The 14803-nt window shown below is 40.2% G+C and overlaps 1 protein-coding gene across 1 annotated transcript; it reads left to right on the top strand.

The window, feature by feature from the left end:
- The first annotated feature begins 204 nt into the window (after window positions 1-204).
- On the top strand, window positions 205-14803 carry marchf4b (membrane associated ring-CH-type finger 4b). The gene is made up of 5 exons (XM_059343477.1): window positions 205-486; window positions 864-1586; window positions 7925-8080; window positions 9627-9819; window positions 13887-14803. The coding sequence occupies exons 2-5, from the start codon at window positions 1161-1163 to the stop codon at window positions 14306-14308; spliced, it is 1197 nt and encodes a 398-aa protein (XP_059199460.1). The 5' UTR covers window positions 205-486; window positions 864-1160; the 3' UTR covers window positions 14309-14803.

Here is a 14803-nt window from a genome sequence, read left to right as displayed (position 1 = left end):
CGATGAAAGGTAGTAAACATCTCTTCCCTTTGGAGAGAGGAAAAAATAAATGTGACCTTTCACTTAATGTCTCCTTCTATACTGATGGATGCTTTGGCTAAAAGTAGTAATTAATCATTTTCCTGTGCATTTTTCTCAGTTGTAGTAGTGAGTTGGCTGCTTGCATCACTGTGCGGTGGTGACGTGTGGCGTCTGGGAGCTGTCCCAGGAATCATGGTGCTGAAGCTGCAGCACCAATTCAGCAGCCAATGATCACAGGAGAATCCGGGGATACGGATGCTTTCACCCAGAGCAGGACAGTCCGACAATCGTGTTGGATTTTAACGGGAGGGATTTACACCCGTCGGCTTGTTCCTCGGACATGGAAATTCGATAATTGGGGATGTAAGCTTCACGCACTCTTGTCAGCGACCTGCAGTCTGGCAGGAGATCTATGAAAAAAATCCCGAAACTGTGAGTCGTATAGAAATCGGGGTAGCTCGCCAGGTAAGACAGATTTCGCTTCATGGCACGCCATCGATTGACTTGATTTGCTTTGAAAGCCTAATACGTCGACAGTAATCAGAGCTGTGCTGATTTAAAATGTGTCTTTCGGTGTTGTTGGAATATTTGAATTTAAAGAATGAGCGCTGACATTGTGTTAGTCTGTATCAGTCCATTGTACCAAGGCAGGCAGATCTGATTCTTGGTTTGTGCACTCGTCGTGAATCTGGAGGGAGAAGCCTGTCTAGATAGTTTATGTTTTACAGAGCAGGCAGACCATTAAGGCCATGAAATGACAGTGGACACTGAGTGAACGGGCCATAGCCTTATTACTTGAATGCATATTCCTATCAATCTAACATTTGACTTTCCTCTTTTAGCTCTTTCATTTATTGAACTTAATGGCTTCAGACACTTGTTTGCATCAATGGGATTTATTTGCCTTTTGGATTTACATTCTCGTGGGAAGACAATAAAGGACTTTCAATTAGAATATATCACCACAGAAAACTAAAAGGCTGCTTGGAACCCCAACAAACGTTGGAAAAACGCACCCCTCTATCCCATCCCACGGCATAGGAAGAAGTGTTTGCACATGACGGGGACACATACATCACATGCTGTTTTCTTCCAGCACCTTTGCATGATGCTGTGAGTTTGTGGCCGGTTACAGCCTGATGCTGCGCAGCCAGGGCATGCTGAAGAGCCGCTGTTGCGTCCTGCTCGGTGACCTGAGGGTGCTCCTTCTCGGGCCACCGGTACCGCCGACACCGCTGCCTCCGCTGACCCCCATGAGCGTCCAGGCTCCGGAAAGCCATGAAACAGGCGTCACCGTCCCCGACAACAACAACACGTTAACGCGGAGCCACCAGCACGCCGGGGACCGGAGTACCCCACCTGCAGCAGGAGCCACCGGGCCACCGGGCGGAGAACGCCCGGGTTGGGTTGATGCTGCAGAGCTGTCGACGGCCCTGCGCGGCTGCAGCAGCTCCTCTGATGACTGCTCAAAGGGCAAACTGGAGGAGAGGTTCTCCCTGACCAGCTACACGGAAAGTGGCTTCAGGACTCCCTTGTGCAGGATCTGCTTCCAGGGACCAGAACACGTAAGTCAATGATTTTTATTTCTTCCCATAAATGCTAAAATAAGATATTAATGTCAGGTAGGAAGTGTCCATCTGATCCATGAATTAATTACTCCCACACACCTTCTCTCTGAAATCTTATTCAAATGTGTTGGTGTAATATTTAGCTGGAATGAAATCTCCCAACTACTCCCTCTCTAAGGAGCATATGTTGACTGTAGACCAGAGCAGAAGATGGGAACATTGACATTTAGATCCAGAAATCCAGATTCTTGGTAGAGCCTCTGTTACATACAGGCTTTCTATAACATGAGGATGCACTTCTTTTCCAGTGATAAAACCCACTCCCAGTGTCTTAATAGGGCATCAACACAGCTGGAGAGCCCTCTGAGCAGGGATGCCACTGCATCCTGCACTCATCCCTTTGCGTGGCTTGAAAAGACAGCTATAGCTAGCAGCGGGAGGATAATGAAAGACCTCGTCCATGGTTGACAAGTGTGGAGGATACACAGAGATGCAGTAACAACTCATTATAGACAAACAGTGTGAATTCATATCGAAGCATTACATGCATGAAAAAATCAAATAATACCTCTCACTCTGCTGCTCACACGCACCACCTGAAAACGGGGAGAAAAAAAAAAGAATAATAATGTGCAGAGAACAGGAGGGAAGAGCCTTCACACTGCATGCCTCCGTCTTTGGGGCTATATTGATGATAATGTCAAACTGCATCAATCAGGAGAGGGAAAATCTGAAAGAAGATGGCTAAGGTGTGTCATAATAAATAATATTAAATTATATCAGAGCAGCAAGCACTTAGCAATTTGCAGACACATTAGTTACACTGTTTGACAGAGCCTTTGAGACCACATTGACGAATATGTCACACCTCGCCGATTGGTAATGGAGGAAGGGAGGTTACAAAAAGTGTGAAGCAAGATAACTGGTGTAGAACATAACTTTTTATCTTTTTTATATAGCAGCCTGTACTCATGGTGGCTTTTCCTTTACCCAGGCAGAAGATTTACTGTATCATTTCATGGTCAATGCACTGTGTATGGTCTATAATCTCTCTTTGTTTCAACAACTAATTACTCCAACAGCAATTCTGTGCATCATTCCACCTCTGAGCACAGACTTTGTAATTATTACTGACAAGAGGTCCAGTTGTGAGATTGGAAGACAAGGCCTTGTTTTTTTTTTCTTCTTCCAAAACTCCAGATAGTCAGCACACTCTGCAGTGCATACAAAGTACCGCCTTTCGAAAATTTGCAGTGTTTCCCATGGCCTCTTCCAACTCATCTCATCGATGCTTCCTTGAGACATTGCAGCTAGTCAATAGCATTTGATTTTATGCCGTCTTATCATTATGCAAGTTCTTATCTATCACCGGCCTTCCCTTTCCTGTCATCTCTGCTGCTGGTTTGGATGAAGTCCAGATATGGATCTGCTGAGGTGTAAATGGGTACAAGGAGGAGTGAGGCTCAGTTTGAAAAGAGAGATGAGTGGACTGACTGTGTGTCACTGTGTGATACAGGCAGTGGGAACATTAGTTATCCTCTGTTCTCCCTTAGCCTCCAGGATGTCACATAGACCGAGGCAGCCACTATCTGATCTGACAATCCACCTCCAAAACACTTCCATCCCCAAGGCTGAGATACTCAAGACAGAGTAAAGAAGGGAGCGAGAGACATTGCTTTCCTCAAGTATCCAACTAGAAAAGGGCCTTGAGTGTGTGACAGAGGCAACCATTGAAAAATGATTGTACTCTGATTTAATACGACACCAAACGATGTAATAAGTCTGTGTAATCGAATTTCTGTCAGTGTTTTTGGTGCCATTTTCTTTGAAGTGCCCTTTGTGATTCACAGCCAAAGTCCTGATGTTTTTAGGATGGATTCACATCTTTCTGTCCAAATCTGTCCTAATAGAATACTTTATGCAATACATGCATGATGGTGTCGTTTCTCTTCTCCATACTTGCCATAAAGCTATGTCTTCAGCAAGAGAGGTGTCACGATTTTGCCATTTAGCCATATCACACTTTGCACCATCTTTTTAGGGAAGTATTTGAAAATGTTTGACAGTTGCAAGGGCATAAAAGCAATGACTTGTTGATCTTTACAGATCACGACTGCCATCTATTAATAGTATAATAATGGAATAGCCCTCAGTGATGAATAAAAAGGTGAAATTGGAAATTAAATTGATTCATGACCTTATAATGTCTAATTGAATCACGGATTTGGAGAATTGTGATGCCCTATTCAGAAGTCTTTAGCCCAAGTCAAGCAGAGATCTTTTTAGCATTGAAATCAAAAGACTATAACTTTGGAAAACACCCACTTGATAGCACCAAACACTGACTTTAGATCTTCAGGGCCAAGGTATATTTGCAGAGTCCACAATACTTTCAGTTTTTATATGGAGATAAAAGCTTTGTACATTGTTAAAAACTTGACTAATGCTTTAAGTCAGACTACTTCTGCTAAAAACATTCCCAGACACACTCACACAATGCACAGTTTAAAGAACAGCTGGGCCAATGTCACACATCCATCCATTTTTTACCTCAATAGCTCACCTTATTATATTATGCTTTTATATATATAAATGAGACTAGCCATAGACATATTTTAATCCATTCTTGGTTCTATTTAACTAAAGGTATGCAGGGGCCTCTGTCTTGCTTAAATGGAACAATTGCTTTATTCAAGCTTGTGCTTTCAGACTTGATCTTGACCTTGTCCCTGAAAAAATAAGCAATTTCTCTGCAATATCTTAAGATCATTTTCAGGAAATAGTCGTGTGGAGCACAACCTTGTAAAAAGGATATTTAAAAAGTAATATTCAAAGAAAAGGTAATGAAATATATTCGCGTGTGAGGGATCCTTTCCTGAACTGTCATGCACTATTACATCGAAATGCCCTTTGGGGCCGATGCCACTACTGTCCTGTCCTCAGTTGAGCTGCATGTTGAGAATATGTGAGTCCCTGCTGCTTAGAAAAAAATGTCAGCTTTCCCTCCTAAATCATAACACAGATAATGCACTCGCGCAGTGTGTTTGTCTGGGACACAATGAGAAGCCTCGAGGGGTCAAGTTAGCATCATTCTTTCTATATGGTCCCACAGAGCCCAGGCATTACGCTCTCCCTACTCCATCACATGTACATAGGACGGCTCCTCTGCCATTTATTGGGAATGGGTTATAAACAAGCAAGCACCTGACATTTTCTGGCCTTGCAGAAGTCTATAAACAGGAGCTGTGAATTCATAAACCTAAATTATAAACCATGGTTGGTCTTTTATTCAATTAGTTTTAAAGGGCCATTAGCTGTCACTGTGGGCTTAATGGTTCTCATAAAATAAGCAATGAGTGGAACGTCCCCCAGCATATGTTTTATGAGCAGTCATTACAGGTAAATAAATGCAAAATTATATGGCCTTCAATTTCATTTTTTCAGTGATCTAACTTGTTAAATCAGCTTCAAAAACACACATGAAGCTGTTTTTCAGATGACTGCAGTGCTGCAGGCACTTATTAAAGAAATGTGTGTGGCCTGAATGTCATTGGCTATTGTAAAAATCACTTTCATTCAGTTTCTGTGGGAGATAGTTTCCTATACAACAATTTCCCTTCACGTAGAGTTAATGGAGTTCACTTGCATTGATTCTACACCCTTAAGAAATGCGAATAGCCATCTCTAATTTAGTTTCATGTCGTTATATACATTCAGAGTGGATCCAATTTTATAAGGAGAAAATGAGGTGCACTGAGGTGTTTTTAGGGTGATGCAGTTCAGAGAAATTGAATAACACGGCCAAAGCCATCAGACTTATCATCTTTTTTAATGCATTGTTCTATTGTGTGTGTTGGTTTTTTTTGAATGATCATTGCTGTTTGATCAACAAAAGGACATTTAGTTATCACTTTCTGTATGCGTGGGCTGTAATGCCACATTTGTTATCAGTCTCTCTTGCTCTCTCTCCAGCCTCAGTTGTACTGGAGTGATCTAGGTTTCAGCTCTTGGCTGCAATCAGGCCAGTCACAGTGAGCGGTCTGAGTCCCACTGGACACGGCAGAAGTGTTCTGGTGCTCCTGCCAATACACTCCCACCCTGACCATCTGTAGATGGGCCTTTTCTCCTCTAACTCCCTGATTCTCCCTCCCTTCTCTTCAACCAGGGCGTTGCTCCGTCTGTCTGAGATGTCAGCACAACCATGCTGTGGAGAAATCATTTGGAAACTCACTATGTTTTGCATTTCTTCCCACAATCTCAATGCCACGCTCATGGTGGACGGGGACGGGATATTTAATATTGAATTAACAATACCTTGGCTTAGAAACTGAATGCCCCAGCTTAGGGAGGCGGGGAGCTTTCTTGCAGCAGAGGGGGGTCGGCTAATTTATTTTTTCATTCACTACAGCCTTTTTGTTCAGTCCCATTAAGATTAGAACTTCTATACAAGAAGGTCCTGCTTTGAATTAAATAGATCCAAGTTCCTTTAACAGCAGGTCAGGACCAAAAGAGGGTTGCAGGCCTACATCTTCTGGCTCATAATCTATATCCAATATGACAAAACTAGGAATGTATTTTAATGAGCTTGGGGCCCGTGGTGAGAGATTTTAAATTCTCATTTGTTCCCCAGGTTGAATACGGCTGGTTTGGCTCTGCACATATTGCTGTTAAGTGAAAAACCTTATGATGCCAAATCTAATGAGTTTCGTATTATCACTTTAGCTGATGGGTTTCAGAGTCTAATACTTTGATTTTTTTATGAACACCTGTTTAACCAAACTGGATAAGCTGAAAACACATCGGTCAGGTTAAAGATGAGGCTCGGCTCTTACACCCGACAGCTCCGATATGCTCCTTTTCAGTAACGCTTCTCTAAATATTTACATGGTTCAAGAGTTCACAAGCCGACACTGAGCACCTCTTCAGGAGTAAATTGACGGCACTGCCCTGCTCAAATGCTTTTCAAAAATAGATCTTCACTCCAACAACTTTTGAGGCGCTGAAGTGAAGGTCTGTCTTTTTTTCATCCAACCTTTTAAAGATCAAGGCTACTGCAGCCCAGAGGTTAACTCCTTTATACAAGCATAGTTAATCTTCCTTTGGTGAAATCAGTCAGATGTACCTGACACCAGGCTGACGGAGGACACTTGAAACGCCCTCAATTATACTAACATCCAGCCTGGCTGACTGACTTACTGACTCAGCTCAGAAATGTCATTTCACTATGACAAGTTACCATATCTTTCATACTAACTGTACCAATTGGATGTTGCTTAAAATGCACTCATGAATAGTTGATAAGAGCAAGACACCCAGATACAAGATTTAAAATTTTCCTTTTAATAAAGATCAGGTGCAGGCAGAGGAGGAAGGCAGTGAGAGCAAAAAAGTGTAGGAAGGAAGATTAAAAGAGAAAATTTGTTTTCTTTTTTTTATTTGTGTTTGGTCTGAAGTTACCATATTTATAACTACAAAAGAATATTAATGTATATGTGACAGCTACGTACATTCACTTTACAAGCTGCAGTGACAGTGTACATTTGGAGCAGTATTTTGCAGCTTTGTCAGGGTTTGCCCTTTGATAAAAGTGTCAGAGGCTAATCCTCCACTTTCAACTGTACTAGTAATCAAGCATTTTGCCTGTCAACTTGGTGCGAGGCAAAGCTTTCATTTCACACCTGAACTGGTGTTCTGCTATAATATAACTGTGCAGTGCTGTGTACTCTCTGTGAGTGTGTTTATGTGTGTGTGTGTGTGTGTGTGTGTGTGTGTGTGTGTGTGTGTGTGTGTGTGTGTGTGCGTGCGTGTGCATGCGTGCGTGCATGCAGAGCTTCTTGAAAATCCATAAGCCAATAAGCCAAAGAACTGAAAAAACAACATAAATGTATGTATAGTGTACTGTGCATGTACTGAAAAGGGTTATCTGCAGGGAGTAAATACAATAAGAAAACAAAGGATTTATCAGCTGCTCATTGATTGCTTTATGGAAGTATTCTTCTGAATGACAAAATCATTACTTAGGCCATTCTGAAGGTCAAGTCCAGAATAATGAAGCAGAAATGTTCCATTTTCTTTTTGTTGTCTGCAGCCTTTCATTACATTCTGTGTGCTTCTACAGTAAAATCATACCATCAGTGCAGGACTTTTTTTTCCCCCTTCGTTTAAATCCCAGAGCTGCACACATAGTTCATGTTTCAGCAGCAGCAGCAGCACAGATTGTCCGCTCAAGATATCCACTGAAAGTAGAAACATGGAACACATGCATGCATCGCAATGAACTGAATTATGGAAATCTCTTGCCCTGGTTGCTGGTATTGATTGGCTCTCTCCCACAGGGGGAGCTCCTGAGCCCATGTCGGTGCAGCGGGTCAGTGCGCTGCACCCACCATCCCTGCCTCATCAAATGGATCAGCGAGAGAGGCTCCTGGGCCTGTGAGCTCTGCTACTACAAATATCAGGTCATTGCCATCAGCACCAAGAACCCACTACAGGTGAGCTGTAGGTGTGGAGGGCACCACTGTGGACGTTTAAAAAGCACAAGAGCTGCCAGCATTTTATCACTGTGTGGAAATATTTACAAGTTGCCGATCATGGCCAAGTTATTGTATGTTTCTTGGAAATTGGAGTCTGGTTAAAAACTCAAAACACTGAGTATGAAAATGTCTGTTGTGTTATAAGAATAATATTGTTTGGCTTTATGGAAATAAAGGGGTAGATCGCCCCGGGCCCTTCTGGGACTCATTTGGATGCATTTTTGGATGCATATTTGGGACAAAACACCATTTTCAAGAATCACACTGTCTTGACTGCAGCTCTAGTTAGGCTTTGATCATCAACCGAGGAATTCAACTAAAAATTAAAGTTTTTGAATTAAACAAGGCATTTTTTCTTCTGATGTGTAGAACTGAAAGACTGCAGAAGCAGCTTTTCTCTAAGTTTTTAACTTTGGTGAAATGATTTGGGAATTTGTGAAAAAGAAATAGATTTTTTTAGAGGTTTTCCAGGCCGCATTGATGTGTGAAAGTCAGCTTTTTCATTTTATTTTATTTTTTTTGTTGTAGCAAGTTTTTTGTGTGTGCACAAATCATAATTTGCAAATAATAACAGATAAAAGTTGTTTATATGACATGTAAAACATGTCATATAAACAGTCATGGAAAAATTATAAGACCACCCTTCCTCCATTTCTTGTTCATTCTAATGCCTGGTACAACTAAAGGCACAGGAACAGGTGCATTAAGAGTAAGTACCAAAAAGACAAAGGTAGAATCAATGCGTACAATCACTGATTAAAAAGCATTAATTAAAACATTCACATTATAAGTTAATCAGGCTGACAATCAAAAAACTATTCCTGCAAAAGGGAATGTTGCCATGGGGAGGAAGAATGCACATGTATGTTCATACAGTCATGGAAAAAAATATTAGACTCTTGTTTTCTTTCATTTCTTGTTCATTTTAATGCCTGGTACAACTAGTGGTACATTTGTTTGGACCAATATAATAATAACAACAAAAATAAGAGTTTAATTTAAGAGCCGATATCTGGACATTTTCCATGTTTTTTTTTAAATATCATTTTGGTTATTATCAAGAAAACCATGGAAACTGGCCAAATCTCAGCTCTTAAATTAAACTCTTATGAGCTATTTGTGTTGTTATGATTACATTTGTCCAAACAAATGTACCACTAGTTGTACCAGGCATTAAAATGAACAAGAAATGAAAGAAAACAAGAGTCTAATATTTTTTTTCCCTGACTGTATGAACATACATATGCGTTCTTCCTCCTCATGGCAACATTCCCTTTTGCAGAAATAGTTTTTTGATTGTCAGCCTGATTAACTTATAATGTGAATGTTTTAATTAATGCTTTTTAATCAGTGATTGTACACATTGATTCTACCTTTGTCTTTTTGGTACTTACTCTTAATGCACCTATTCCTGTTTTCCCCCCAGTGTTTTCCAGGTGCTCAATAGCGTTAAGAGAGAAATGAGAATGAAATACTAAGCTGTGCTGTGTGTGTCTTCCTGCAGTGGCAGGCCATCTCCTTGACAGTGATAGAGAAAGTGCAGATAGCAGCAGCCATCTTGGGCTCCCTGTTCCTGATGGCCAGTATCTCCTGGCTGGTGTGGTCGTCTTTCAGCCCGTCAGCCCGCTGGCAGCGACAAGATCTGCTTTTCCAGATCTGCTACGGCATGTACGGCTTTATGGATATCGTCTGCATCGGTGAGTTTCTAAAATTTCACATTGGCATATTCCTTGTTTAATATAATTTGATCCTCATAATTCCTCTTGGAATAATTGTGTGCATTTTTAGACTGAGAATGATGAGTGTGTTCTGTCTGGTACATTATGCATTCAACAAGAAAGCAGACATAATGAGCATAAGAGTCAATAATTATACCTTCTGGCAATGGCATGAACGGTTTACACTATTAGGGCTGCATGATTTGGATAAAAATATCAAATTGCTATTATTCTGACTCACATTGCACTTACAATATGACTCACAAGTTTGGATGGAATGATCATTTTGCATCATTATGCTCATTTTCTTTGAACAATAAAATAAAAATGATCCTGGTTGGATTTTTGCGAGGAGCTGTACCAAACAAAGATTTTCTTCTTTCTTCTTTTGTAGAATAATCGTTGTAGGGCCGTACATCTCTGCAGCACCATGATACTTAATTCAAAATAGTCTTTTGACACATATTTAACTAATTTTCTCTAACAAATATCCTGCAATTTGGATTTTGCATGAGAAGAAGAAGAAGAAGAAGAAGAAAAAAAAGAAGATTACTTTGTTAATCCCACAATGGGGAAATTCAACCTTTGCATTTAACCCATCCTTTTTTACACACAAGTGAACACACCATGCAAGGAGCAGTGGGCAGCACATTACTGTGCCCGGTCAGTATAAGTACTAGTCAGTATTGCAGTTTTAAAAAATTCTGATTAACTGTGCAGCCCTATTGACTATCAGTACAACAAACCTATACCACATACTACTACATATCAATATAAGTGAGTAGAATCTATTCACTTTATTGCTTTTTCTGTATCAAAGATGATGAAATGTTCAAGTCAAAGCTTACTTGATTAATTAAACATAAACTAACCTGTTTTTGCTACAACTAACATGGTTTTCATGGCACATTATACGATGTATTTCACTCTATAATAAACTGACGTGCACTGATATAACACAACAGGTGAAAAAAAGTTGCATGGAAAGATTTTTAACCCTGTTCTGGATTTGTGTGGGTGTCCAAATTCAAACTTATAGTATCCCCTTGAAGCCTGCTGTCTTCCTCTGGAGCCTGGGGGCCCCGTGTGTTTTGGATGACTGTGTGATGGCATCTCACATTAAGAAAACTCTAACTGCCACTGCACCAGACAGCAGGATAAGAGGAAGAGGAGATTGATTGTCTCCGGTTTGGTGGCGAGGATTGACTGTGCAGTCATTAACTCTGCACTTTACAGAGATTAACTTGTCACCTGGCAGACACAAAGACCTGACTTTCACTTATCCACGAAGTTGGAGTGGGAGAGAGACAGAGCTGTAGAGAAGAGACAGGATTGTATCAATAGTCTCTGTAAATACTGAAGGGGTTGGGAATTATTAAGTGTCCATTTTTAGCAGACTGCTGCAGCAGAGACAGAATCTAACACACATCAGCTCTACTGTACCATTACGGATATAAAAGATGTCGCCAATTAAAAGCTGTTAGTTGTATGAGGATATCGTTTTTGTATACTGGCTGTACTGGTATGATGGATAGCTCAGGTTGAGCCGTAGACTGTATAAAAGAAATGGACGTAGCCATCGTAACATCCCCAAATGTATTCTGGACTATTTTTAAGGCTTGAATTTGGCATTGAAAAAAAAAATTTTTGACCCTGTAATTATTATTTCAATCATCTATGTATATAAATTCTACAAAGAAATATGAATTTAATGCTTTTACTTTAAAATAGCAGTTTATCATGTAGTGCATTACTTAGTGATTGTTTGTTATTATGTGTCCTCAGTTTTGTATGTAAATTGAATCATTCATTCCAAGTAATATTCACTAAACCAGTTCATTGGCTTAATTAGTTGACATTTCCAAGTAAAATGTAATTGAGGGACATCAGTGAATCTGCAATTTACTCGTGTATTTTCTTCTTTTTTTTTAAGTGATTCTATTAAAAAAATATTACTAAGAAACAGCCTGAGTAAAGATTACAAACACTTTCTGTATGGAAAACCTTGGCTAGCTTTTTTTAAGTAAATCTCACTCCAATTTTTTTTCAGTGTGTTTTTTTAGCTGTCAGAAGTGACCATTAAACAAGAAGGTTAAACAGGTTACCAGTCTGGCAGGGCAAATATGCTAATGGTTAGCATAGCAGACGCAAAGTTATCAGCTAATGCTAGCACTAGCTACCAAGCTTGGTTAGCAAGGTGCATCCATAATTCACATTAACTGTTATATTAATTGGGATGCTAATTTTAGCTAGCAACAAAACAGACTTAGAACAAAACGTAGTTACTGAAATGTAGCTGCACTAAAGGTTTTTAAGTGCAACTAAATGCTGGACAAATCAATTTCGGTGACTAAAATGTTACATAAACTGAGAAAACACTCAAAAACAACTTCATGGCTATTTCAATGTCCAGTGCCATGAATACACAGTTGTATGATTCTATCCTGATATGACTTGTCAATCAAAAGGTAGCTACATCCTGAAGCATGCTCTGCTATTCCATCCATTTTACTCTAAATGGGACCTTAATTTACAAAAAGAACATCATGCTGTATTGAAGAAGATTTAAAACTAGGGATTAAGAACAAAAACACATGAGCAAAATGGTTACTGAAGTCATACATTAAGTGAGAAGTAGGGTCATTTTTTCATAGACTTCTATACATTCAGACTTCAGTCAGTCACCCCCTGCTGGCCGTTACAAATAATGCAGGTTTAAGGTACTTCTGCATTGGCTTTACCTTTCAGGTTGCTGCTTAGGTAAAGAAACCATCCCATTCATATAGTATTTCCCTCTGTGTAAACTCTAAAATGAAAAAAGAAATGCAGTAAAGTCTTGGGGTCCAAGCATCTCTTGTTACAGATTGATTTCAATTTTCCAGATACTGAGTTCAATGAACATGAATCAATAAGCAATTTTAAACCGTGATAAGATGTTATCGAACAACCCCAGAGAACAGATGCATCATTTTTGCTAACCTAAATCCAAAAGTGGTGAGTACTGCTGTGTCATAAGTTGTGCCATGTCTACAATTTTTCTAAGAAATAAAGATCATATCTCATGGTGCGATACTTTAAGATGAGTTGTTTTGTTCTGCTACTCCCACAGCTAATACTTCCTGCAGGCTTTAACACAGTGAATGTACCACTGCAGAGAGATATATCATTCCATGGTGTCATTAAAGACTGCTGCCACACAGTGACATTGTCTAATTCAGCTATTCTCAACCTTGGGGTCCCGACCCCAATTGGGGTCGCGAGATGATTTCTGGGGGTCGCCAAATCATTATGGGAGTCAGCTCTGTCTCCACTGTGTTAAAGTGTTCATGTGTTAATGTGTTTTAGTCTTTTTGGTCATTTAATGTCTTTTTTTGGTCATTTTGTGTCATTTTTTGGTCATTTTGTGTCCTCTTTTTGGTCATTTTGTGTCCTTTTTTTGTCTTTTCTGGTCATTATGTGTCTTTTTTTTGGTCATTTTGTGTCTTTTTTGGTCATTTCGTGTCTTTCTTTGATCATTTTGTGGTCAATTTGTGTCTTTTTTGGTCATTTTGTTTCCTTTTTTTGGTCATTTTGTGTCTTTTTTTAGTCATTTTGTGTATTTTTTAGGTCATTTTGTGTCTCTTTTTTGCCATTTCAATTTGAGTCCTTTTTTGCTTAATTTTATGTAATTTTTTGGTGATTTTGTGTCTTTTTTTTAAAATATCATTTTGTGATCAATTTGATTCTTTTTTGGGTAATTTTATGTCTTTTCTGACAAATCCCAAAGTAGCAAGTCAGGAGGTCAGAATGGACCTTTAAACTTATAGCAAAGGACTTAGATTAAAAGTAACAATAAAATATAAAAAAATATATAAATGTACAGACAGAGAGATGTTTTAGTTGTTGTCTGCTTCATTATTTGTCCAAAATTCATCATATCAACTGAGTTTGTATGATCTGAACTGTGCGTGTGAGTGTGGGGGGGGGACAACATGCATGTTAAATTGGGAGTCTTGACTCAAAAAGTTTGAGAACTACTGGTCTAATTGATGCTCTGATCTCCACAGCACTAATTGTCCACGAGGGACCTTCGGTGTTTCGAATCTTCCACCGCTGGCAGGCCGTGAACCAGCAGTGGAAGGTGCTGAACTATGATAAGTCTTTGGACAGCGAGGACCTGAAGGCCGCCACTGTGGCCAGGACTGTGTCTCAGCTCAGCCCGGGCTATCAGACTGGGGTGGGAGTGTCCACCTCCACCTCCTCACTGATGGTGGTAGCCTCCGCGGCCGACGGCTCCACCTCCACGACCGCAGTGACGCCCGCGGGAGGACTTGGAACACATGTGGACCCCAACACCGGCAGCACGGTGCCAGACCAACACTGTCCCTACAACATCCTCCACATCCTCAGCCACCTCAGGCAGCCGGAGGCCCGCAGCCCACCCAGCAATAGCACACGAGAGCTGGTGATGAGAGTCACTACGGTGTGAGGAGTCACTCCAGACCTTATCTGACACGGAGGTAAAAGATTTACGAACCAGCTGACAGTTAAAAATAAGTGTTATCTTAACTGCACTGGATTAATACCATGTTCTTGTTTGTTTCAAAATGCATCTCTGATGTCCTTACATGGATTGAATAAAAGTCGAAGTTGTTTGATTTGCAGAATTGGTTGGGAAATTGTTATTTTGGATATTTGGGGGGGGGTAAAGAATATTTGCTGACATGTTCGTTCCTGATCTTTGGAAGCGATATAGGGTGAAGGTAATCTAAGCTCAAAGGTCGCCTTACTTCTATTATTATTCAGAGCCTTCAGCTACATCTCAGGTGACACCTCAGCCAGCTCTGTTCCATGAATAAAGACTGTGTTGAGAACTCATAAGAGGACCCTTGAGCTTAAATTACTTTCACCGTAAACTTTTCACCTGAACATCTGTCTGTGTTACATAACAATGAAATGAAAATAACTGTACAGAGAACTTCCT

The sequence above is a fragment of the Centropristis striata genome, chromosome 10 (assembly GCF_030273125.1).
Source record: "Centropristis striata isolate RG_2023a ecotype Rhode Island chromosome 10, C.striata_1.0, whole genome shotgun sequence".
In the NCBI taxonomy this organism is placed as follows: domain Eukaryota; kingdom Metazoa; phylum Chordata; class Actinopteri; order Perciformes; family Serranidae; genus Centropristis; species Centropristis striata.
This window is presented reverse-complemented; position numbering and strand designations above follow the sequence as displayed.